General features: G+C 38.2%; 6 protein-coding genes across 6 annotated transcripts; 2 read left to right on the forward strand and 4 right to left on the reverse strand.

Annotated features, from left to right (window-relative positions):
• The first annotated feature begins 250 nt into the window (after window positions 1–250).
• Window positions 251–1,204, forward strand: MONOS_207 (putative Prefoldin alpha subunit). The gene is made up of 4 exons (XM_067871964.1): window positions 251–357; window positions 418–538; window positions 654–892; window positions 1,041–1,204. Exons 1-4 carry the CDS (start codon window positions 283–285, stop codon window positions 1,062–1,064), a joined length of 459 nt encoding a protein of 152 aa, XP_067728142.1. The 5' UTR covers window positions 251–282; the 3' UTR covers window positions 1,065–1,204.
• A 131-nt stretch (window positions 1,205–1,335) lies between these two features.
• On the forward strand, window positions 1,336–3,450 carry MONOS_208 (uncharacterized protein). The gene is made up of 4 exons (XM_067871975.1): window positions 1,336–1,392; window positions 1,438–1,844; window positions 1,904–2,211; window positions 2,309–3,450. The coding sequence occupies exons 1-4, from the start codon at window positions 1,353–1,355 to the stop codon at window positions 3,369–3,371; spliced, it is 1,818 nt and encodes a 605-aa protein (XP_067728143.1). The 5' UTR covers window positions 1,336–1,352; the 3' UTR covers window positions 3,372–3,450.
• Window positions 3,451–3,503: 53 nt separating this feature from the next.
• On the reverse strand, window positions 3,504–4,163 carry MONOS_209 (putative mediator of RNA polymerase II transcription subunit 31; the record flags this gene model as incomplete). The annotated part of the gene is made up of 4 exons (XM_067871986.1): window positions 3,504–3,713; window positions 3,762–3,861; window positions 3,907–4,003; window positions 4,079–4,163. 4 exons carry the CDS (start codon window positions 4,161–4,163, stop codon window positions 3,504–3,506), a joined length of 492 nt encoding a protein of 163 aa, XP_067728144.1.
• Window positions 4,164–4,194: 31 nt separating this feature from the next.
• MONOS_210 (uncharacterized protein) lies at window positions 4,195–7,120 on the reverse strand. Its single transcript, XM_067871998.1, has 4 exons — window positions 7,096–7,120; window positions 5,685–7,028; window positions 5,407–5,551; window positions 4,195–5,151 (listed from the first exon to the last, which is right to left on the reverse strand). The coding sequence occupies exons 1-4, from the start codon at window positions 7,105–7,107 to the stop codon at window positions 4,292–4,294; spliced, it is 2,361 nt and encodes a 786-aa protein (XP_067728145.1). The 5' UTR covers window positions 7,108–7,120; the 3' UTR covers window positions 4,195–4,291.
• Window positions 7,121–10,096: 2,976 nt separating this feature from the next.
• Window positions 10,097–12,637, reverse strand: MONOS_211 (putative threonyl-tRNA synthetase; the record flags this gene model as incomplete). The annotated part of the gene is made up of 6 exons (XM_067872008.1): window positions 10,097–11,106; window positions 11,186–11,323; window positions 11,425–11,853; window positions 11,924–12,341; window positions 12,397–12,457; window positions 12,505–12,637. The coding sequence occupies 6 exons, from the start codon at window positions 12,635–12,637 to the stop codon at window positions 10,297–10,299; spliced, it is 1,989 nt and encodes a 662-aa protein (XP_067728146.1). The 3' UTR covers window positions 10,097–10,296.
• Window positions 12,638–12,940: 303 nt separating this feature from the next.
• On the reverse strand, window positions 12,941–23,540 carry MONOS_212 (uncharacterized protein; the record flags this gene model as incomplete). The annotated part of the gene is made up of 3 exons (XM_067872018.1): window positions 12,941–18,928; window positions 19,106–23,209; window positions 23,501–23,540. The coding sequence occupies 3 exons, from the start codon at window positions 23,538–23,540 to the stop codon at window positions 13,275–13,277; spliced, it is 9,798 nt and encodes a 3,265-aa protein (XP_067728147.1). The 3' UTR covers window positions 12,941–13,274.

The following is a 23,540-nucleotide window of genomic DNA, read 5'->3' on the forward strand; positions in this document are numbered from 1 at the left end:
ACACAATAATTCATTCAAATTTTGTAATTTTCTGATATTCGCTTAATATTCAATTCCACTCAATCAAGCTTGCAAAAAAAATGATGTTCAATATCCGAATAAATGCTTGATGATAGTATTTTTTATTATCTTTTTCAATTTTTCATTTTTTTTTTCAACATTCATCTGTTCATAAATAAAAAATGATTTTTGAACAGTGTGAATATTTTTCATTTTTCAATTGGAAACTATTCAATACGAATTACATCATAAGATCAGCAAAACTATTTATTTTCAATTTTCATGACCGCATCTGCTGCTTCATCAGGTAAACCAGAAAAAGTTATTACAATTACACAATCACAACTTTCTACAATTGTATGCGCAAATATTCATTGAATTATTGGTGACCAATAAACTTTTTATTTTTCAATTTAGAAAACGCAACTTCGCGATGAGATCGAGCAATTAAGCGAAATGTTGCGATCTTTAAGAACTGCTAATAATAAATTTGTTGATTCAAAGCTTTCTCTAACGTCTATAACATCTGAGACTGCAGGTTTCGAAATAACGATTATATTTAAATATTTTACATAGTTTTAAATTTTAAACTGAATTGGATTAAAATGATTTTATTAATTTGTGTGATTTTAATCTTCATTTTAAATCATTAGGCGAAAAGGCAATGGTACCAATTACGCAATCACTTTTTGTTCCTGGGACTATTGGAGATAATAAAACTGTGTTATGTGATATAGGTTGCAGAATATTCGTAAGAAAAACTGTTCCAGATGCTGTTGAATATTTCAACAGAAAAATAACTTTCCTTCATACGCAAATATCCGCTGTTGAAAAGATTGTTCAACAAAAAGCTCAAGATTTACAAAGATTGGAAAATCTAAAACTTCAACAAGTCTGAACATTTTTATTTTTATTTTTATAAATTTCTTGTGATATTTCTTTATTATTATTTTTTTTTTATTGTTCGTCTTCATATCCAAAAATATATTTATTGATATTTTTTGAATTTTCAATATACTTTTTTTCAATTTTATCAAAAGGTTCCTGCTGACAAACCTGAATAAAAAATCATGAGCGCACTTTGATCAACTAACTAAAAATACACATTGTTTCACCGTATTACACTTCAATTTCATCTAGTATTTTAATAATCTCAATTCTTTCTTTATGGATACAATAATCATTACTAAAATACAAAAAAAAATCTTTTTTTGATTTTTTAGTGTTTATTTATTATTTTTATTAATTCATCGAACGAAGTGGTTTTTGTGAAAGAATTTTATTGGTTTTTCTGACGTTTGAAAAATAAAATAACGTATATGATCGTTAATCATTAAAACAATTGATATTCTATGCCGTTCAAGCAAGATGAATTGGCGATGTCATGTCCAGGTTTTATAATTATTTTTCATAATTATCTTGTCATTGTTGTTTTAGTTGTTTATGGAACTGGAGGCTTCCCAATCATCATTTTGCTCTGTTTTTATTTGATAAATTTACTTGTCACAACTAGAGAAATAATATATGTGTTCAGCAAAAGCACTCTCAAGAAAAATCTTACTAAAAAAGCTTTTTTGTTGCTTATCAGCCTATTTTTGTTCATGAGATGTCTTTGTTTTTTGATTCCTTTTCCGTTCAATCGGTTGGGGTATCTACTTGTTTGTGATCAATTGCCTCGTATTGGCATATTTTTGGGTTGGCAGCTCCTTGCGCTTTGGCTTGGATCAGCCGTTCTTGCCTCATTTGCAAAAAATAGAGCTTCAAAAGCTTGGCTTTCCGTTGGATTTATTGTTTTGTTTCTTATTTTGCTTTCTGGATCTATTGTTGTCAGTGTATACTCTCAAGTATGAAAGAAGTTTCGTTTTTGTTGAATTTTAAAAATATTTTTTTCTATGAATATTAGAAAATTGAAGCGCAAGGGTCTTCTTTCACAAGAGATCGCTTGGTTTCAATCATCGATTGCGTTAATTACTTTGTTATTCTCATATCAATACTTATTTATTGGGTCAGACTTGTTCAAATTTGTCGAAGAATAAAGGATCAAGTTTCGTTTCGAACAAGAATCATAGTATTATTGGTGCTGATATTTATAATGTTTGCAATATTTCTGGCAAGATTTTGTTATGTATTGTGCTACACATTCAATGTAAATGTTGTTCAACAATTAATCGAGAAAGCTGCGTTAAAGGCTGTTTCAGATGAATTGTCTTGGTATGAGGCTGTTGCATTTTGAATTCTTCGATGAATATTAATGTTCATGTTGCTTTTTATTTTTTGCAATAATCAAATAAATATTATTTAACGATAGGTCAATATACTACACAATTTACTTATTCTTCTACTTTTTGTTTGAGATTTCGCCTACAGTGACACTTCTCGTTACCTACTTTCTCCTGTCCGTACACACCATCACAGCGAAGAGGGAGAAGAAGGCACTGCACGAAAAGGCATTCCCAATCTCGAAACGTGCAGGCGGAGCCTCGCGTGCTGAGCGAGGCACGCGCAAACAGAGGGACAGGGATAGAGAAAGAGAAAGAGAAAGAGAACAAGCAAGATTGAGGCAGTCACTAAAATATCGGAAAGAAGAAGGCGATGCTTCTATATATCTTCAGCCTCATCAATATCAGGGCAGAGGCGACATGAAGCCGAGCAACGGATATGATGGAGGATACGGGGGCGCAGGATATAGCAGAGATAACCCGACCATACAGGAGTGGGACGACCTGCAGCAGGTGGCACAGCCAACACAAGTATTTTATTACACTGGAAGAGTCCAGTCACAATCTCTGGTGCCTTCACCTACAACCATGGCCTCTAACAGCTTGGCGGCGTCTCCTGTTGCCAGTTCTTATTCATCAGGCGTGTCTGATGTGTCGTATTCAGCTGCCTATCCATACTCAGCACAGCCTGCATCTCCCAGGCCATCTTCTCCGACAGTCATATCTGGCTCCTCCTTCTCATCCACCTACTCTACTCATACAAACATGGGGTATCAGTGCCCTGCCCCTTCGCCTCCTTCTCATTCTTCGCGCCCTTCAGACAGATCGCGCCCACCTGCTTATACACCAGCCCCTCCGCTTTATACACCTGCTGCAATTGGAGGGCGCTATGGGAGATTTTACGGAGATTCGGGGGAAGGAGAAAGGGATCGAGACAGACGCAACGAGTACGCACCGGATGCTCTTGTGGGGATCAACAGTGATGATGGGCTAGATCAAATACCAGACACGACATTTCACAAGCATTCAGGCCAGCGTTCATCCCACTCCCATTCTCACACCCACTCTCACACTCACTCCTCAACATCATCTCGCACTTCAAAGTCTTCTTCACAGCACAAAAATAGAGAGAAACATCGCTCACGTCATTAGTCTTTAGATCTGCATTTTTTTATTTACCAAAATCTATTTCGTTTCGTTTCTTTTTTTATTTATTAATTTATTTATGTCAATTGATCTGTTCATTTCTTGTTATCTTTTAAATTAATTTTAAAAGCGAATATATTAATTCGGAGGATGATGAGGAATTGGTTTTGCTAAAATAATTTGTTGTGAAGATTCTTCAGCTGAAGTTGTAGTTGAAGATAATGGAGCTCCAATTGAACTGTTATCAGTTGCTTGTGAATAAAATAAAGCTTGATGTTGCTCCAATAATTTTGCAAATATTTGAATATCTTTAACTTGCTTTGCGTTGTGAGATGACCATATATTATCCTTTGAGAAAAAATGAAATTATTAAAATTTCGAAGAAAATGTTCAAACCTGTTGTTTCTTTATAATATCAGAAACTGCACTTGATTTTAAAGCTTCTCGAACTTGTGGATCAAGTAATTTATCTAAGAAAAATAAACATTGTGGAAACCTGAAAAAAAGGTGCATCAATTCATAAATTAAAGATCAATCAAACATCAAAAAAGAAATATATTCCGGTCTTTTCCAATATTGTAAATATTCCAGATAACGTATAAAAGCTGGATTTTCAAAAGTCTTTTGTTGAGCTAACCCTGAAATATTTTAAATTACAAAATATAAAAAGAATTGATCTCTTTTTTAAAAAAGAGTAAATTATCAAATCAAACAAGTTAAATAGTCAGGATTTGCTAGACATTGAACAAAATCCATTTCTGCTTCAAATCTTATTTTGTCTATATTAAGCTCTTCCATTTTTGCATTCAAACAAAAAATATAATGGTAATCACAATTACAAAACATGTTAATTGAAAAGACAAATTGAAAAAGAATTATGAAGTGTTTAACTTTTATATAAACAAAAAATAAAATGTTTACAAAATTCAACTCATTTCTTCATAGCTTTCTCCTTTAAGATCTGTATTTTCTGTTTCTTGAATATCATCTTGAACATCTTCATCACCAATCTTCTGCATGTGATCTTCTTCTATTTCATCAATCGGCTCATCCATCATTTCCATCCTTCGCCTGCTGCTGTTAAGAGCCTCGTTATCTCCACTTGATTCAAATCCTTCTGTCTTTGGCTGCATTTGCCCCTTCAGCGAGCGCATCAGCTCTTCCATTTTCTCCTTTCCGGCAACAATTCCCATTCCGACTTTCGCCGCGTTGGCTCCTCTGATATCTCCGCTGTCCAGTGCCACTTTCCTTGCCAGGTTGTATTTCACCTCTGCATCCTTCGTCTTCCCTTCCACCGAGTCCAGCTGTGCCAGCATCTGCAGCGTGGCTGCTGTATTTGTGGCTAACTGTGTTCCTTTCAGTTGTAACGACAGCTGCAGCTGCCTGTCAAGACACGGCCGGAGAATAGCGGCAGGCATCCCGGGGTCCTCTCCGTCTGCCCCGCCTTCCTCCTCGCGGTGGCGCATCAGATAGTCTTCAATCTGTGTCAGCATCCCCAACGTCCGCAGCTCGTCCTCGTTGCTGATGGTGCGCCTCTTAGTCTGCATGGCTTCTCCTGCCCTCTTCTTCGAGCTGCCCAGCACTCCTTCTCCGCTCTCGTCTCCTCCTTCTTCTTCTCCCTCAGCACTGTCTGCGATGTCTTCGGTCTCGACAAGCTCGCCGAGCGCCTTCTGAAGATACAAAGAGGCTGTCTCGTACTCTCCCAGCGTCGCATGGATGAGTCCGAGATTGGAGAGTGCAATGAAGCGATCGCGTGATTTGAAGGAGAAAGAAGATAATGGTGCAGCTGAAACATAGAAAGAAGTATTGTTGCATAGTCGGTTTTTGATGAGAAGGGGAAAGATAGTGTTAAAAATATATATACAGTTAAAATATTTTATTGAAAATAACAAAATAAGAATAATTAAATGGAAAAAGGAATAGCAAATCAAATCGCAAACAAAATAGAAAAATAAAAAATTAAATTAAATTTTCCAATATTAATAGAAGTTATAAAAAAAAAAAGAAAGATATTTTTGAAAAGAGATCGTTGTAGCCACACCATATTGACCATCGTCTGCGCCATTTGGCAAAGGAGGTGTAGAGACAAGTGAATGATGACGCTCGTAGCAATCAAGCGCCTTTTGAAGTGATTCTGGTGTTGACAAGAAAAAGTATGCATTGCCCAGCGCATTCAACGCAAGTGCCTGTAAAAAGAAGAAGAAAATAGTCAATTTTATGAAATGTGTTGGTATTTCATTGAAGATCAACAGATATTTCAAAAAAATTGAAAAATTATAAATTGAATAAGAATAAGTCACAAAATCAATTCCTGCATGCCTCTCCCTGCTGATCGCAAAGCCGCCGGCTGAGGAGGCAAAGTCTTTCGTAGCACGGGATGCTCTTCTTGTACATCGCCTCGTTGTCGTACAATATCCCCAGGCCAAACAGAGACGCAGCTTCCGAGCGCGACTCGCCCAGCCGCCGGGTCGTCTCAGCCAAGAACGAGTAGTCCTTGATGGTGCCTTGAGTGGTGGCTGCGTGTGATGCACTTGACAGCTGCTGAGACATCGCTCCAGACGTTGATGTCGACGTCGACGTGCCTGACAGATCCTTCTTCTGCGTCGACCCAGCCAGATCGCCTGTCAGCATAGTGGCAAGCCTATCAACCTCGCGACCTTTCTGCTTTCCACTCCCTCCGAAGTCTCGTTCTGTCATCTTTTCAACACTTTTCTCGTTTCTGCTTTGACTGTCCGAGCTGCTCCCTTTTCTCTTCTTTTCTCGGACAACATGCGGATCCATCCTCTTTGGCGCCTGCAGTGGCGTTCCTGTTGTAGCAAAGAACTCTGCATAGTCAACATACATCGGCTCAGGAAAAGATGCAATGGGCCTTGGCCTTGAACGAGATGGAATCAGCATCTCCTTTAGCCTTGCTGCTGTTGAATTTGGATTTGCGGATCCTGTAGCTGATGACCCTGGAGTATCATCGCTATCCTCACCAGTAAATTTAGATGGTGGAGGCAAACTAGCAAATGCCCCTTGTTTCGTTTTTGATGAAGTAGAAGTTGATAAATAATTTGTTGTCGATTGTGGAAGGCCAAGCTTTTGAGTGAATGATCGATCCGTTATTGCAGGAGAAGTTGCATTTCCGGCTGTTAGCGTTCGATCTCGTTCGATTCTTTTTTGTTGCTTAACTATTTCGTTTTGAACAGAAGGTTGACTGGCTGCAGCCAAAAATGCAGGAGAATATAAAGCATTTGGTGGGATTTCATTAGGTAGTTTTGGTGTATTATCAACAACTGGAGGAGCTCGTGAGTGAACAGCTTCTTCCACAGAAACAGGTTTCGTTGAAGAAGCAGAACCTTGCGCTCTAATCATTTTCCCTGTTTCGACCATCATTTCTTTTTGTGTCAAAAAAAGTTTTTGACGAAATAAGAGTCCACTTTCAGTTTCTTTGATTTTTTTCTGCTTTGAGGTCGCGATTGACGGTGGTGGAACAGCTTGAGTTGGAGCTGAAACGTTTGTTGGATGTGTCGCAACCAAAGAAGATGCAGGTACGACCGAACCTTGACCTTGTTGAAAGCTGGAAAGCATTCTTTTAACAGGTGTTTTGTCAAATTTAACCTCTGAATGAGGTTGGATCATCTTATAAGTTTTTGTTTTACTTCCTTTTGTTAAAACAAGCTAATTTATCAAAAAGAGATAGAAAATATTATTTTGAATGATATCTTTAAATGATATTATCTAATACCTCTGATGACATAAGGAAAAAAATAAAACAAAAAACTGCTTGACCTTAATATTAATTATCTCACGATCAAATTTGCTTTCTAAAAAGGAAGTGTTGAAATTTTTCATTAAATTAATAAATGTCAACAAAACTTATACAAAAGTGTAACAATCATTTTTTATATAAATAATTTATTACTGGGAAAGAACAAATATTCATATTTTATAAAAATATTTTTATTTAAAAATATCAAAATTTCAATCCTTACTCAACAGTATTAACATTTTTTCAAAAATAACTTTGCGGGAATATTATTATAATGATTTTCTTCCAACGAACGAAAAATTATGTTCCTTCAATCATTTATTTTTAAAAAATTGAAAAATGAAAAATATTTCCTATCATAAATATGGAAAAATATCAGACATATTTTGAATTTGCAAAAAATGTGATGCGAAACTTATATGACGTGATGAAATTTCTGTTTCGACGTACTCTAGTTATGCATTTCTGCTACATTATTTTATTTTTTTAATGATTGAAATTTTTATAAATCGAGGACTTTTTCATTCATCCTGCAAACATAACACTTGAAAACATCTAAAAAAAGATTCATTAATTTTTTTGGTTATTTTGTTCTAATTCATACAAATATCATTTCAGTTTCATGAGTGAAAGAACAGTTTCAGCTTGATAAGATGATTTTCTCTTCATTTTTTAAAACACAATTACAAAAACAAATTGAAGATAAAAACGTTGAGCACAATAATAATAAGATTGGATCGCTTGCTCTAAAAAATAAATTCTTTTTGTCACATCAATTTGTGAAAAACCATTTCTTATTGTTTTTCCAGTTTTTCTTTGTTGACTGTCATTTTTATGGATTTTCATGACGCACATAAATGTTATAGTATTATCAATCAACGCGATGAAAGCTATTAACTCATTGTTTGCATTGCAGTTTCCAATTTTTTTGTGAAATTTCTGTTCATTCAATGTTGATTAAATATTAGAAAGAGTTTATTTTGTTCTAATTTCTTGTATAAATTGTTTTATCATATTTCAATAATATTTCAATTCCAACTGATAAAAATATACAAGAAGGGAAATTACAAAAAACAATTGTAAAGTCAGTAATAATAACCATATTTTTTAAAACTTTTCTTTTCGTTATTTTATTGAGTGTTTATTTTTGATAACATATTTTTTCTTTTTTAGATTTTCGTTCAAAAATATCCCTGAATATGGGTGATTATTTTTGAAATCATAACTTTTTTCGGGGAGTTTTTTTTTAAATATTGTATGTATTTGAGAAGAAATTTTGTGTTCAAATGCAAAATTCATCATGACTGGTTTAATAACTATTTTTTCTGCACTTATAAAGAGGCTGATGTCTATTATTTGTCTTTTCATTTTTCAGTGTTCTTTTTTTGATATTCGAGGGAAATTTACGAACCGAAAATTTTGATAGAAGAAATATGCATTCAAAAATTATCACCCATATCAACAAAAGAATACAAAAAAATAAAAAGGCTTATTCAAGACATCTATATCTCAAATTTAGCTTTTGCACATGTCTTTAAACGGCTTGTGTTAAATTTTCTGTTTGCATACATAATCTCTTCTCAATGACGAACAACCTTTGAAAAATGAACGTCCCAAAAAAAAGTTTTGATATCAAAGATAATCACCAAAATGTGTCGAGAAACTTGATTTTCATTGTCCCGAAGTATATTCTATTCAATTTCTCAAAAATAAACAAACAAACAAACAAATACAGTTTGTGCAAAAAATACCGGACATCGCAAAAAATACCGGACAAGATCGATATCTCAATAACAGCAAGAAGAAAAATTCTGATAATTTTCCTCAATATACATCTCGTCTACACAAACTCATGTGCCATACCAGACTTATAAAATCGCCTCATTCGTACTCAGAGAAAATTATTTTTAATATTTCGGAGAAATAGGATTTCAAGTTTCTCCGAAATATTAAAAATAATTTTCTCTGAGTACGAATGAGGCGATTTTATAAGTCTGGTATGGCACATGAGTTTGTGTAGACGAGATGTATATTGAGGAAAATTATCAGAATTTTTCTTCTTGCTGTTATTGAGATATCGATCTTGTCCGGTATTTTTTGCGATGTCCGGTATTTTTTGCACAAACTGTATTTCAAAAAATAAAATAAAACAAATGAAAACGAAAGCATCCAAAAACTTTAAAAACCACTTCGGAAAAGATTTATTGATGGCATATGAAATAACAGTTTTTTTACACTTTGTCATTAACCGTCACTGACGATCAATGACAAAATGTGACAAAAGTTATTTTAATTGACATTTCCAGTCAAAAAAAATATTTGTGGGGAGCCTAATTGTCAAAATTGAATATCAGATATTTTGAAAGAATCATTTATTGTTTAATGTTGATTCATCGACAATAAAATGCAAAATTTTTGCTATTCTGAAATATACCGAGATTCATTCCAAACTTTTTTAGCAATCATATCGATTTCAATCAACCGGTAAGATGAATCAAATTACAGAAAATTTCAAAAATTGAGAAAAAAGTAAGAAAATATCGAATGGAACAAAATTCTAAAAGAAAAATATTTTGTCATATATTTTTGCCTTTTCAAAAACCGAGGAAACGATAAAATAATTCAATTTTAAACAAATCTTCAAAATATTCTCAGTCATTTTGTCATTGTTTCAATTTTCTTTTTTCATGTCACAGAGGTTCAAAAATTATGGAAGAAACTTTTTTTTTTTTTTTTATTTTTATACCCATATAAAACGAAAATTTTTGTTTTTGGTATTTTTTCCACACAATCCTTTCAAAATATTTTCGAAACTTTTAAATATTTCTCTTTTTTATTTTTCTCTTTTTTAACGAAAATGTCCAAATTTTTATCTTTCTTTGCAGAAAAAGTTTGGAATAAATCATTAATTTTTTCATAAATGAAAGAATTCTTTCTCGTATTTGAAAAAAAAATTAAATAACATTTTTTCTACTCAAAAATTTCTCTTGAAACTATAAAAAAAAGTAATTTCGCTTAATGAAATCCAAAAACAATTTTTTCCAAACTCAAAAATAAAGAAAAAAATAAAAAATAAACCCAAAAAATTTTATAGATAAACCGAAAAAGGATAGAATACTCATGATTTTGACCAACACAAAATCATGATCTGAAACAATGACTATTACTTGCAATCTTTTACTGGTACAATTCCTTCATTCTTTTCCATTCAGCAATGAGCTCATCCAATTTCTTAACTACTGGCTTCTCTTTCTCTGGGGGATCTCTCGTTCTCACGGCAACCGTGCCATCTTCCATTTCCATATTTCCAACAACAAGAATGTAGTTGAACTGCTGCATTTGTGCGTTTCTCACTTTTGCTCCCAATTTGTCAGTGGATGTGTCCTTTTCGACTGTAAATCCATGAATGTGTCTGAGGGTGTCATAGACTTTATCAGCATACTCCTCCTGTTGTGGTCCAATGTTGATCACAATAGCCTGGCGTGGAGACAACCAGAACGGCCACTTCTTGTTGAAATGCTCTGTGATGATGGCAATGAATCGCTCAAATGAACCCAAAATGGCTCTGTGGATCATCACTGGGCGGCCGTAGAAGTTTTCGTCGTATGGCTGCTCCACAAAGTTGTCGCCTTGTTCAGATGGACCGCTTGGAGTGGCTGATGATGCTGATGCTGACGGTGTTGTTGAAGACGAGGCTGGCTCTTCGTGCGGAGCAGAAGATTCTGCTGGAGCTTTGATTGCTTCTTTATCCTCCTCTTTCTTTTCTTCCTTCGATTCTGATGAAGACGAAAGAGATGCTGCTGCTTTCTTTTGGTAGAGCAAATTGAATCTCCGAGGTAGTTGGAAGTCCAGCTGTATAGTTGCGCACTGAATCTTGCGGGCGAGCGAGTCGTGCAAATACACGTCAATCTTTGGTCCATAAAATGCACCGCCTCCAACATCAACTTCAAATGGAACACCACTTTCTTTCAAAATGCGCTCCAATTCCTGTTTTAAGCGAGATAAAATAAAATAAAATAAAATAAAATTAAAAATAAGTTCTAATACATAGAAATAAAATTCAAACCGCTTCAGCCTGGTTCCACTGTTCAAGATCTCCAATGTATTTCTTAGGACGAGTTGAGAGGCAAAGGGAATGCTTCAGTCCAAAGATGGTGTATGTCTCTGCCATCATACGCAAGCATCCTTTCAGTTCATCTCCAACCTATGACATTCATAGTATTTTGAATTAAAAAAATGATTAGGATACAATGATAAAGAAAATATTAGGATTTGTCTTTGACATTAAAATAAAAACAAGCATACGTCTTCAGGCTTGCAGAAAATGTGAGCATCGTCCTGAGTGAATCTCCTAACACGAGTAAGTCCATGGAGGGTTCCGCTCAGTTCATTTCTGTGGCAGCATCCAAATTCTGCCATTCGCATTGGCAGATCTCTGTAGGATCTTGAAGCGTGCTTGTAAATAAGGCAATGTCCTGGGCAATTCATGGGTTTTATTCCAAGTGTACGCTTCTCGCTTTCCAGCACAAAGATGTTTTCCTTGTACTTTGTCCAATGGCCGGAGGTCTCCCACATCGCTTTGTCAAACATTTGAGGAGTCATAACTTCAATGTATCTGAATTCTCTCTGTTTCCTTCTCATGAGCTCTTGAAGAGTTGTGTATATGTGTGTCCCATTGGGAAGGAAAAATCCAGACCCTGGTGAAAGTTCGTGGAAGAAATATAAATCTTGTTCCTATAAATGATTATGGATGATTTTAGGTGTTTAACATTTCATAATGATTTAAATGAGCAGAACAACACACTCTTCCAATTTTAGTATGTTCCCTATCTGCAGCCGTCTGAAGTTTCTTCCAATCCTCAAACTGATCGTTTGTTTCGAAGCACACACCATAAATACGCTGAACTTGTTCTTCTTCTTTTTCAAAAGTTGGGAAAGTTGCGCTTGTAACCTTCACAAGTTTGAAGAACTGGCATTTCCCTGTATTTTCAACATGGGGTCCACGGCACAGATCCTCAAACTTACCGCATTTGTAAGTCGTTCCATTTTCGCTTTTTTCTTTGATTCCATTAAGAAGATATTGCTTAAATGGATTTCTTTTAAAAATGTCTTTCAATTTGTCGATAGAATATTCCTTTCTTTCAAATGGATACACTTTTTCAACAATTTCTTGCATTTTTGTTTCGAGTTGTGCCAATTGCTCATTTCCGATTGTTACTGGTCTGGAGAGAAAGAAAACAAAATATGATCATAATGAAAGTTTCAAATTATTCAAGCCTGTTCTTTTTATCAAGTATTTCTCCTTCATAAAAGAACTGGTTGCCCTTTAAAGCGGGTCCTAAAGGTACAGTTCATAAATAATAAAATACTCAGAAAAAACAATACCATATGCCAAATGAGTGTTTGGGAAGAGGTCGCAAATTGCATAACCCAAAACATGAGCGCAGCTATGACACAAGCGCATGCTTGAATCTTCTCCATCACAATCAGTTTCAAAAGATTCATGAGGTTCTGTCATTTAAAAGCTTCGCTTTTTGATCTACTCCATCATATGCTTTTAAACATTGAAATTTTGGATAATGTTGTTAAAGTTTATTATGGTACATTCGTTTTTTTTGATAATTATTTTTTTTTTTTTCGACTTTTAAAATTTCAAATCGTGTGATTGGAAGAATATTTTTTGACACGAATTATAAAACAATAACTTTTAACTTTTTTCAAAAAGAGAACGTCCTTCATCAATCAGTTTTGCAATAGATTGCAAAAGCAGCGAGGAGGCAAACATTTTTAGAGAACAATTTGAATAACTTGAAAGAATGAGTGACCATCAATTAAAACAAATTTCATTTTTGACATAATTTTAAAAATTGTGAAATGAAAGATAATAAAGCATTTGCGAGTATGTCAAAAGAAAATAGCAACATAAATAAACTGATACAGAATTTTATAAAAGGAAGACTGATTGACATAAAAAAATATAATAAATTTATTAACATAGTTAAAAAAAAGTATAAAACTAATTTGAATAATAAAGAGAAAGAAATAGAGGCATTCTTACTATTTCCCCGATTTACCGTCAAAGTTCCTAAATTCTTCATTCTCAGGTCAGTTGCGAAACAAACTTTCAGAGCAAGATTTGTAAGCTAAGTGGATCATCATATCTCCTTTGAGAATTGCCTCAAATGCAATTTACTTTTATCCGATGCTCTTTCTGAAGAAGAGAGGCAACCAGAAGCAGTGCAAGCTTCTCCTTCCACAGGCACATCCTCTTCTTTTCTGGTACTTATTCGAAGAGAGTCAAAAAGCTGAGATGTTGTTTGTGTGCCGGAATCAACACATTCAGCATGATGATGTTCATGATGATGATGGTGATGTTCATAATATTGATGATGATGCTGATGAGTTGAACTGTATTCTTTTTCATTCGCATTCTTCTCATTCTCGTTTTCTGTGCTTAATTTTCTATGGGATTGAACTTTATCACTTTGCATAGCCGAAGAATCCATCGAAGCTGAAGTGATTTGCTCTGGGGGCAATGTCATTGAAGTTGATGAAGAAGTCTGAGTTTCTTTATGATCATCTTCATACGTGTCTTTCACATTTATTTTTTCTGTGTCATTTGTTGATTGATTCCTTTCCTTTTCTTCACCACAGCCATCAAATACAACAATACCATCTTTCTCCAACTCGCTCTTTTCAACAGGCTGAGTGTGCAGAACCTTCACAGGAACAGAAGACTTGTCATCACTCGAAGCATTTGTATGAGAGTTGCCAGGAATAGCAAGAGAAATTGCTTGAGATGCATTTAATTCGGGATTTCCCTCTTTCTCTTTCTCTTTCTCTTTCTCTTTATTATTTTCCTTCTTTCTCCTTCCAAACTGCATAGCCATCGATAGCTTGCGCACAGCCACATCAATCCACTCCCTCCTCTTCTTCTCAAATGTGATCAGCGCTCCTCCCGTTGTCTCAAACGGCAGCATCAGCGGCACAATCGCAATGACACACCCAACCACGATGCCCTGCCTGTATGAGAAGAACGTCTCATCCAATGCCAGGCAGATGCAGAAGTTGAACAGAATAGCACATGGAAGCCCAATGTGAACAAGTCCAAGCGAAGTTGTGACTTTTGGGATGTTTACTGTGGATGAGCTGACAACAGAAGAAGATGATGCGGAGAAAGAGCAGGAAGATATAGAGGCATAAGAGAGATCAGATGGAGCTGATGCATTTGATGTGTCGAGAGAAGAGGAATCCTGTGAAATGGAAGACAGAAGAGCATCAATGTTCTTGCCAGAAGAAGAACAAGAAGTAGTAGAAGAAGAAGAAGTATTATAAGAAGATATCGAGATATTCTGAGATGTTCCAATCGATGCAGAAGGAGGTGATTTCCGAGAGTGTGCCACAAGAAGAGTGTTTTTGGCAAAGCGGTTCATGAAAAACACGCCAATTGCATACATCAGCCAGAGGGGGCTGAAGAGCTTCACCCAACTGCAGTGCTGGATGTAGTTCTTCAGCTTGCTCTGGAAGGAAGAGAACCATGTGTCTGAATGAAGAAGCAAGAGAGAAGAAGAAAAAGATGAAATGGAAGAAGAAGAAGAAGAAGAAATTGAAGAGGAGAAAGAAGAGTTTGTGGAGTGAATAAGAAGCTGAAATGGATCATCCTGCGAAGGAACAGAGATGCGGATGAGGACGAGAAAGATCTGAAGGACAATCAGAAGCAGCTCAAAAGTGAAGAGGGCGATAGATGTGGAGGAAGGCTCCATGCGGAAGGAAGATATTGTCGAGCTCAGCTTTTCGGCCAGCGGGCTGAGCAGAGGTGATTGTGCAATGAAAGAAGGAAGAGGAGTCTGAGAGAGTTGAAGTGGCAAGTGAGAATGGGGATGAGAAGAAGAAGAAGAAGAAGATGATGATGATGAAGAGGAGGAAGAAGAGGAAGAAGAAGAGGAAGGTGATGCTAACAGATTCTTTCGAAAAGCAGAAGGAAAAGATTTGCTTCGTGTGTGTGAAGTCATGCTGCTTGAAAGAGTTGAGGTTGATGATTTTGCTGTATCAATCTGAGGTTTCTGTTGCGTCTGTTGCTTTAATATAAACTGTGCATCATTTTTCGTATCAGAATTAGTTTCATCAGACAACTCTTCTTTTTGCAAATAGTTTTTAACGTCTGGCTTTTTGTTGTTAATTGCATCTTCCATTTCTTTTATGATTTTTTCCTCCACCATCTCTTCTTCTTCCTCTTCCTCCTCTTCCTCCTCCTCTTCTTCTTCATCTGAGCTGCTCGTCCAGTTCGACAGGGCATACCCCATTTCTCTGCTATCGTCGCTGTATCGCAAGCCCATTTCCTCATTCTGTTCCTCCAGCGCCTGTGAAAGCAGCGAGCGCCCCTTTTCTGCTTTCTTTAGTAGTGTGAAGGAGAAGTTTGGAGGAGGAACATATTCACCTGATTGTCCTCTGCGCATCAAAGGATTGTCTGAATTAAGTCTGTTTTTATTGTTATTGTTATTGTTAATGGTATGGCGGAGTGTGTGATGCGATGTTCTATTGTGCAAATGCTGATTGCTATGCTTGTTCTTGTTCTCACTCAACAATGAAGAAGAAGAAGAAGAAGAAGAATTAGAAGAGCTCAAATACGTCGACAAGCGAGACGAGGAAGAGTCTGTGCCTTCTTTCTCTTCTTTCTCTTCTTCCTCGTTTCTGTCGTCTGACAGCTCATCCGCATCGTCAAAAGGAACACTCGAAACACTCGGCGGTGCCAAGAAAAGCGGCAAAAGCGAGCGAAATATGAAGAAAATCGATGCCAGCTCAAACAGCAGCGGGACGGTCTGGATGAAGCAAGGCAGGCTGACGCCGAAGAGATCGTAAAAGTTGTGCGGCAGATTGACCACTGCCGCGCCGGCAAGAATGCCTGCCTGTGCTGCCTCCACATCAACATCATTCACAAAGTCACCATAGCCACAGAGCCGCGCATACCACACAAAGAGAAACAAAGTGAAGAAGGGGTTGCCAAACAGGAAGGAGAAAGCGACCGTTTCGTTTGAGAGGAGCGAAGGGAAGATTTCAGCAGAGGAGCCGATGACAGCAGATACAGACAGAAAGCCCATCAGAATGACAAACAGGAACGAGTTTATCCACATCGGCAGGAAGACGAAAAGAGAGGAGGTTTTGAGAGAGGAGAACAGAGCGACAAAAGGATGTGCTAAGAACTGGGCGACAGATTTCACTGGAGATGGGACATGAGACCCAAACACGGTTAGAAGATGAGGTATTTTGGCAACGAATGGAATCCGCTGAAGGATGAAGCTGTTCAAAAAGCGAAGCAAATGAATCAGAGGAGCAAAAACGAAGCGGAGAATCCTTGTGAATGTAGAAACATTGCTAACTCTTCCAACAAGTGACTTATCGACTCCATCGACTCCATCAGCACTCAAACTGTCTCCCTTTGTCAGTTCTGTCTCAGAAAGCAAGGTGTGCAGAATGAGGAAGATTAGCGAAAGCGAAAGAAGCAGCCGCGATGCATTGGACACAAACGACAGAAAACTTGCTTTTGTTGGCGAAGAACCCAAGCCGAAGAAGCGAACAAGTCCTCCGATTTCTTCACTAGCGTCTCCTTCGTCTTCTTCTGCCACTTCTTCTTCCTCAGTGGCTGAGGAGCACAACGGGGAGTAAGGCGAGTAAGGTGCATAGGACTGCTGAAGCGGCGAAGCAGAAGGAGAAGTGAAGAACTTTGACGAGCTCAGAAGAGAATCGGCACTGCCGTATTTGTCTCCAGAGGCTGGGGAATACGGCGTTTCCGCACCAGAAAGAGAGCCCGAGAAGGAATTAGAGAATGAGCCAGAGAAAGAGCCAGGGGTGGCGTAAGGCGAGGTGAATGAAGGGCTCTGAGAGTAGTTTGAGTAAGGCGTGCACCGGCTCATCCCGACAAGGCTTTCGCTGTCGCCACAGTCGCCGTCTGCGATGAATTCGAGTGGAGAAGGCTCAGAGAAGGGGAGGAAGGACTGGAAGAACTTGGATATTCGAGCAGAAACGCTCTTTTTGGATGAGGTTGACGGATCGATGGGGGAAAGGTGCGAGGAAGAAGAAGAAGAAGAAGATGATGATGATGAATACACTTTCGAAGCAGAAATTGATCTGTCAGAAGAAAAAGTGGAGTTTGAAGACGAATCCGAAGACGCCGACAAATCTCTCCTTTTCATCGCATCTTCTCCATCCTCACAAAATACATCATCATCATCGTCATTCTCCTCATTCTCCTCATTCTCTTCCTCGTTTTCCTCTCTCTTCTGCTTCTCCTTCCCAAACGCCAAGTTCATTATCGAGTCCCAAATAGAAGAGAGCTGAATGGGCACCTGCTCCTGCAGCTGCTGTGCCCAGTTGCTGCCTGTCTCGCTGGCGGTGGAGAAAAGGCCATAGATCGCAGCAATGGACGAGTCATCTTCCACTATAGAGCCGGTTGACGTGGGGAGAAAAGAGGAAGAGGAGGAAGAAGAAATTCCTGAGAAAGCAGAGGAAAAGGAGGAAGAAGAAGAGGAGGAAGAAGCAGAAGAAGAACCAGATGAAGAAGACGCTGTTGTTGATGAGACAGCGATGTCATTTGATGCCAAGCCAACGTCGAGCCCTGAAAAGGAAGTGACTGGGGAAAGAAACTCCATCAGCAGTCTGAAGCTATTCATGAGGAAGTGGGCGAAACGAGAGAGGAGGGAAAAGAGGAAAAACAGGAAGGACAAAAGAGAATGGGCATATCTGAAGAATGTTTGAGATGCTGTGGAGGAGGACTTGTCGGTTGGATGCTGCAATGTGGATGATGTTGAAGAAGAGGAAGAGGAAGAGGAAGAGGAAGAAGAAGAAGCAGGAAGAGGAGGAGGAGAAGAAGATGAGGATGAATTAGATTGAACATTTGGTTGTGGTTCATTCAAAATCGAAGCAGATTTACCATTTAAAGAAGATAAAGATGAGTCAGATGGAATACCGATTGAATCTGTATCTTTCATTGAAGTTGCTACTGCCTGCTTTGTTTCAGTTGAATCATGAGAAGGACTATCAGACAGGGATACCTTCATTTCTTGTGATTGATTGAGATTGGATATTTCAGATAAGCTTAATTCAATGTTGTCTTTGGGCTTTTCATCCTCTTCAGAATGAGAACAAGACGCGTCTTCAATTGGCTTATCACAATTGATAACTTCAGTTGTCAAATCCTTTTTTCCCTGTATTTCTTTCTCATCGCATTCAATTTCTTTATTTTCTCCTTCTTTCTCCAAATCACACATCAACTGTTGCTCATCCGCCCCAGAAGATCCAACTTGTCCCTTCTTTCCATCATCCTTCTCATCCTTCTCCTCATTCTCCTCCTTCTCTTCCCCTTTCTTCGCGCTATCAACTGGCACATTCATCTTGATGACTTGATGCTTCCATTGTAGATAATCATGCATCAAAACAGTTGTGGCTGTGGAGCTGACATTCAACATAGACGGCGTCTGAGGGCGGTTCTCTGACAGAGTGAAAGGAGTGAGGGAACGAAAAGAAGAGGACGTGGACAAAGCAGAAGGAGAAGAACAAGAAGGGCTGGAAGAACAAGAAGAGTGGGAGGAGCAGGAAGAAGCGGATGATGAAGGAGGAGGTGTTAAAGGTGGATATGTATCATTGAAGTCACATGTTCCGATAAGGTTTTGATAAGAAGTTTCTCTTGAAGCTGACACAAAAGGCAGCATAACATGAGAGAACTGGGAGTGTTCAATGGGAACTTTCAAATAAGGAATAGGGGGATTGTCATCGACAAGCTGGACGATGCCGTCAGAATGAGAGACGGAATGAGCTAAAGAAACGTATAGAACATAAAAATCAATATATAAAAAAACATGAATGAGAAAGAAAGAGAAAGAGAAAGAAAGAAAGAGAAAGTTAGCAAAGGAAAGATGCAAATAAAAACATATTTGTTTAACAGACAAATTGTTATCAATATGCACATATCAAAAATTCTATAAAAACATACCAAAACAGAAATACAAAGGCAATTTGCTTTCTTGTATGATTTTTCTGTCTGCATCTTCCATTTTCCCGAGAGATCTATGAAAAGAAGGGAGAAGAGGCGCAAGAATGGGCTTTGTTGACTTAGCTGCCATGTCATCAGAAAGAAGAAGAGAAGGAAGAGATAATGAGACAGACAAGCTTTGCTGCTGGTTTATAGAAGAAGACTTGACAGATGGGGAAGGCAGAGGAAGAAGAGGAGAACGCACTGAGAAAGAAGATATAAAGGATGAACAAGGAAGGACAAAGGAATTCCAAGAGGAGGAGGAATAAGAAGAAGTTGATGATGACGAAAAAGATGAAGACGAAGAGGAAAGAGAAGAAGAAGAAGATGAAGATGATTTCTGTTCATTTAACATATTTGCAGCAAACGCCAAGTTTTTGATGTCCCTTTGCAGATCTTCATTTGAGAAGATCCAGCCTTCCATGTCACTCAATAGAGATCCTTCAAACATGCTGTCAAATGAATGCAGAAGATATTTGGTGCCTCTGTTACAAATATCAAGTTCTTCTTCCTCTTCTTTTTCTTCTTCTGCATTTCTCTTTCTCTTCTTATCTTCTCTCTCTTCGCCTTCATTTCTCTCTCCACTCTCCACCAATGTGTCAGGCGTTATCTCTTTTACCGTGAAGTCTAATGTTCGCGCAGGCGAACCTTTTGCAGAAGAAGAAGAAGAAGAAACCAAATCTGAACCATCCAATGGAAGCCCAGTATTTCCTGCTGAAAGCAGCTTTCCAAGCGATTCCATTGGCTCAGCCTGTCTCGCTGGCTCATTCGAAAGAGAAGGAGTGCCAATTGTCTGGAAAGTGTATGCACAGGACTCCGCTTCTGCTTCAAAGCCCGTGGGGATGATGATCAAGGGAGCATAGCTGCTTCCTGAGAACGAAACACACAGTGAATTCACATTGGTCGAAGCACTCGAAACTCCACATTCAGAAGCGAAGAAAGTGCTGTCGAGATGAATTGTGGGTGTAGGTTCTCTGGGAAGCGGAAGGGCGTGTTCTTCGAATGTCAGATTCGACGGATGGCAAATGACTGAAGCTGAGGCTGATTTGGGCACAGTTGTAGTGACAGTTGCAGCCATTGAGATAGACAAGGAGGAAGTCGATGAGTTTGTAGAGAAAGTGCTTGGCGTCAGGGCACATACAGGGAAAGTGGCAGATGTGGTTGTAGGAGAAGAGGCTAGTGAAGAATGTGTCGATGCCAATGTGGATGAAGAAGACACTGGTTTCATTTCATTCGCACTCGATTTTTCAGTTGAAGAGGTTGTGCTTTTCTCAACATTCTGTTCAGACTCAGACAAATCAGATTGCTGAGAATAAACCGGATAGCTCTGGTCGCTCAGCTGCTCTGCTTTCAGAGTGGACTCCGCACACAATGAATCAAGCGATGCTATCGGCACGTGGGGATTGCTGGGAACTTTGATGCTTTTGCACTGATCAGAGTCATTTTCAGTAAAATCTTTGATTTGGTCTCTATTATTGACATCGTTTTCTTCTCTTTCTCCTTCTCCCTTTCTTTCATCTCCTTCTTCTCCTTCTCCTTCTCCTTTTTTCTGTTCTTGTTCTTGCTGTTCTTGCAGCTGCTCCTGTTGAATGCGACTATTCACATGGCTCTTTGCACTTGAGCGTGCCAAGATGTGTTCCGTCTGCGACAGATAAAGCGGAAGCCCCGCAGCAAACGGCAGGAAAGGGTCAGGAACAGATGAAGAGCGGACGAGATCGCAGACAGGGCTGAACGATGAACGACCTGAAGCCAAACAAGTGCAGTGTGTCTGGGATGGATTGGTGGAAGTGAAATTTGAATGAGGTGGGGACTGATATGAACAAGGAGAGGAGGAAGAGGAAGGAGAACAAGAGGAAGAGGAAGGAGAAGAAGATGAAGAGAGGGCTTGGGAAGGAGGGAGAAATGTTGAGCATGTTGATGTGAAGAGAGGAGAGTAGGAAGGAGTCTTTGAGCATGAAGCAGGTGTGGAACAAGAATTGAGGCTTAGGTGAGAAAATACATATGAAAAAGCGCTGGATTCAAAAGAATTGGAAGAAGTCTTGTGATGAGTTGACAAAGGATGAAGAGAATAAATAGGATACATATCTAAAGAGACACCTGCTTTTGTTTGAATGACTGGTTGGATATTATTCCCAACAACACTTCCAGTTTTCATTTGTCCGAAATATGGAGAAATGGCAGCAAAAGCAGCAGCAGAAGAAGGACTTGAATAGATTGGGCATAAATCCACCTCAGCAGAAGATCTGAAGAAATGGTTGAGCTTTTCGCTTTCATCTTCCATTCCTAATTCAGGTGAAGACATACTAACAAAAAACGGATCCAAAAGCACAGATTCCCTTTGACACGAGTTGGAAACAGAAGAGTTTGAAGAAGACGATCCGAACAAATAGAGAGAATGAAAAAGTGATACAAAATCTTCATTTTGCTTAACTTTAAGTTGTCTCATAGAAGTTTCCTCTTTTATTGTTTCATTGTTTGTATTAGAAGATGCTATTGAAGACAGAGAAGCAGCCTGAGTGCCTTCTGGAATGGTCAACAAGGAGTGTCCTTGATGATGCAACAGCTCTTGTGACATCACTGCAGTTGCATGTTTTCTAATCACTTGCTGTTCAGAAGGTACAGAATATACAGAATGACTGCTCTTTGAATGGCGGAATGCAGAAAAAGAGTTTCTTCGAGTGAGACTTCGTGAAGATTTGTGCTTTTGAATGTCAAATGGCACAACCTCCTTCTCTAATGTATGTGAATATGACGAAGAAACAGAAGGGAAAAGACGGGTGTGCATTGGCGATGACGAGGCGTCCACATACTTTCTGCGATGGTTCTTTCTTCTGTTTGACTCAACTTTTCTCCTTCTCTTTCTGTTCTGCTCATCGGTTTGTGGAGTAATATGATAGTTCGAGCCATCTGTGCCTAATTCCCGTGCATTGCAATCAGCAGAGTTACACTCACGTTTTTCATTTTGTTGTGCTGATCTATTGTGAAGATGATGATGCTGGCAGCTTTGCTGAGTTCGCTTTTGTTCGTCGATTTCGACACCAATTGCAGAATTCCCTGTTCTGGCATCAAAAGCATTTCCTCTTCGCTTCAAAACCAAATTATCATTGCCATCAAAACTGTCTTCCTTTTCGTATATCTCATGCTTTCTTCTTTGCTGCTCGTTCATCTGAAAGGACTCTTCTGGATGTTCTCTTTGACTTTCTCCTTCTCTCCTTCTTCTTTTTCTTCTTCTTCTATCACCTTTTGTTGCCTTCTGCATCCGTTTTCTGCTCTTTTCATTTCTTCTCTTCATCAGTCGCTTCCTTTTTTCAACAACATGCTCCTTTTCTGTAGCAAGCTGCTGCTCTTTTTCTGCGAGCGAATGATTTTTCAGTGCAACTTCAATCAGACAATCGAGAAGCTGGGTGAATGTATCGAGAAACATGATTGCAAAATACAGAATCGCTGGCCCAAAGATGACTGTTGGATGCTGCATTGTCGACAGGAAAAACGCAGAACGAGAAGAAGAAGAAGAAGAAGAAGAAATCAATTGTGAATCTGAAGTGTTTATCTGATTTTGCATGGAATCATTAAGTAATGTTGCACGTCCAGCCGAAGAGGTGTTTGTCGAATTAACACACAATTCGCTTGATAAGCGCACACCAAATCCTGAATGAGGAGCATACTCCAAATAGAACAGCAGAAGCAGGTTGGTGATAAACAGAAGATTCACAGAAAAGTTCCGGAAGACTGTTCTTTTTGTTGATGAAATCGAAGAAGTGGTTGTAGAAGAAGAAGCAGAAGAAGAAGAAGAGTCAGCTACGAGGGGAGAAACAACTGCAGATGATGGTGTCGAAGCAGAAGAGCTATTCCCAAGCAAAGAAGCTGTCATGGAATAGCCAGAAGCACGAGATGTCTGTGGAAGAGAAGAAGCAGGTATCGCTGCTGTGTTGAGTGTCTGATCTGGATCTGAGGCTGTTGATTTTTGAAGTGTCTTTGAAGATGCTTTTCCGGATTTGCGAGATGAAAACAGCAAAGCGGCAAGATCAGAAAATGACAGCAAAAAGAAGCATATCTCAGGAATAGCTATTGGAATGCTGACGGCAAAATATGAAAAATTTAACCCATGAAATGCGTGAAGTGATGATGGGAATAAGCATTTTATCATTTGTCGTATGGTTGTTATAATAATTGGTATGCAGCTAGAAAGAGTCGAATAAATATTTCTAAATAGCTTAAAAGGCCGTGCAATTGCGCTCAATAAAAAAATAGTTTTATGATCTGTGTGGATAGAATTTGGTGCATCTCCAACACTTGAATTAAAAGGTAAAGTGCAATTTGATGACATTTCCAATGTAGAATTCATCGATAGAATACCTGATTGTATTGATGCATCACTTGAATAGACGTTGTACAT

The sequence above is a fragment of the Monocercomonoides exilis genome, assembly GCF_001643675.1.
Source record: "Monocercomonoides exilis strain PA203 chromosome Unknown scaffold20-1493094, whole genome shotgun sequence".
NCBI classification, from domain to species: domain Eukaryota; phylum Preaxostyla; order Oxymonadida; family Polymastigidae; genus Monocercomonoides; species Monocercomonoides exilis.

Bases quoted from the DNA above. Each gene is read 5' to 3' on its own strand.
- MONOS_207 (XM_067871964.1), top strand. From the start codon at position 283: ATGACCGCATCTGCTGCTTCATCAGGTAAACCAGAAAAAGTTATTACA. The intron at 358-417 runs GTATGCGCAAAT...TTTTCAATTTAG, and splicing joins AATCACAACTTTCTACAATT to AAAACGCAACTTCGCGATGA. The intron at 893-1,040 runs GTCTGAACATTT...TTTTATCAAAAG, and splicing joins AAAATCTAAAACTTCAACAA to GTTCCTGCTGACAAACCTGA.
- MONOS_208 (XM_067871975.1), top strand. From the start codon at position 1,353: ATGCCGTTCAAGCAAGATGAATTGGCGATGTCATGTCCAG. The intron at 1,393-1,437 runs GTTTTATAATTA...TTGTTGTTTTAG, and splicing joins ATTGGCGATGTCATGTCCAG to TTGTTTATGGAACTGGAGGC. The intron at 2,212-2,308 runs GTATGAGGCTGT...ATTTAACGATAG, and splicing joins GTTTCAGATGAATTGTCTTG to GTCAATATACTACACAATTT.
- MONOS_210 (XM_067871998.1), bottom strand. The intron at 5,552-5,684 runs GCATGCAGGAAT...TTCTTTTTACAG, and splicing joins TTTGCGATCAGCAGGGAGAG to GCACTTGCGTTGAATGCGCT. The intron at 5,152-5,406 runs GTGTGGCTACAA...TCTATGTTTCAG, and splicing joins CGCAGACGATGGTCAATATG to CTGCACCATTATCTTCTTTC.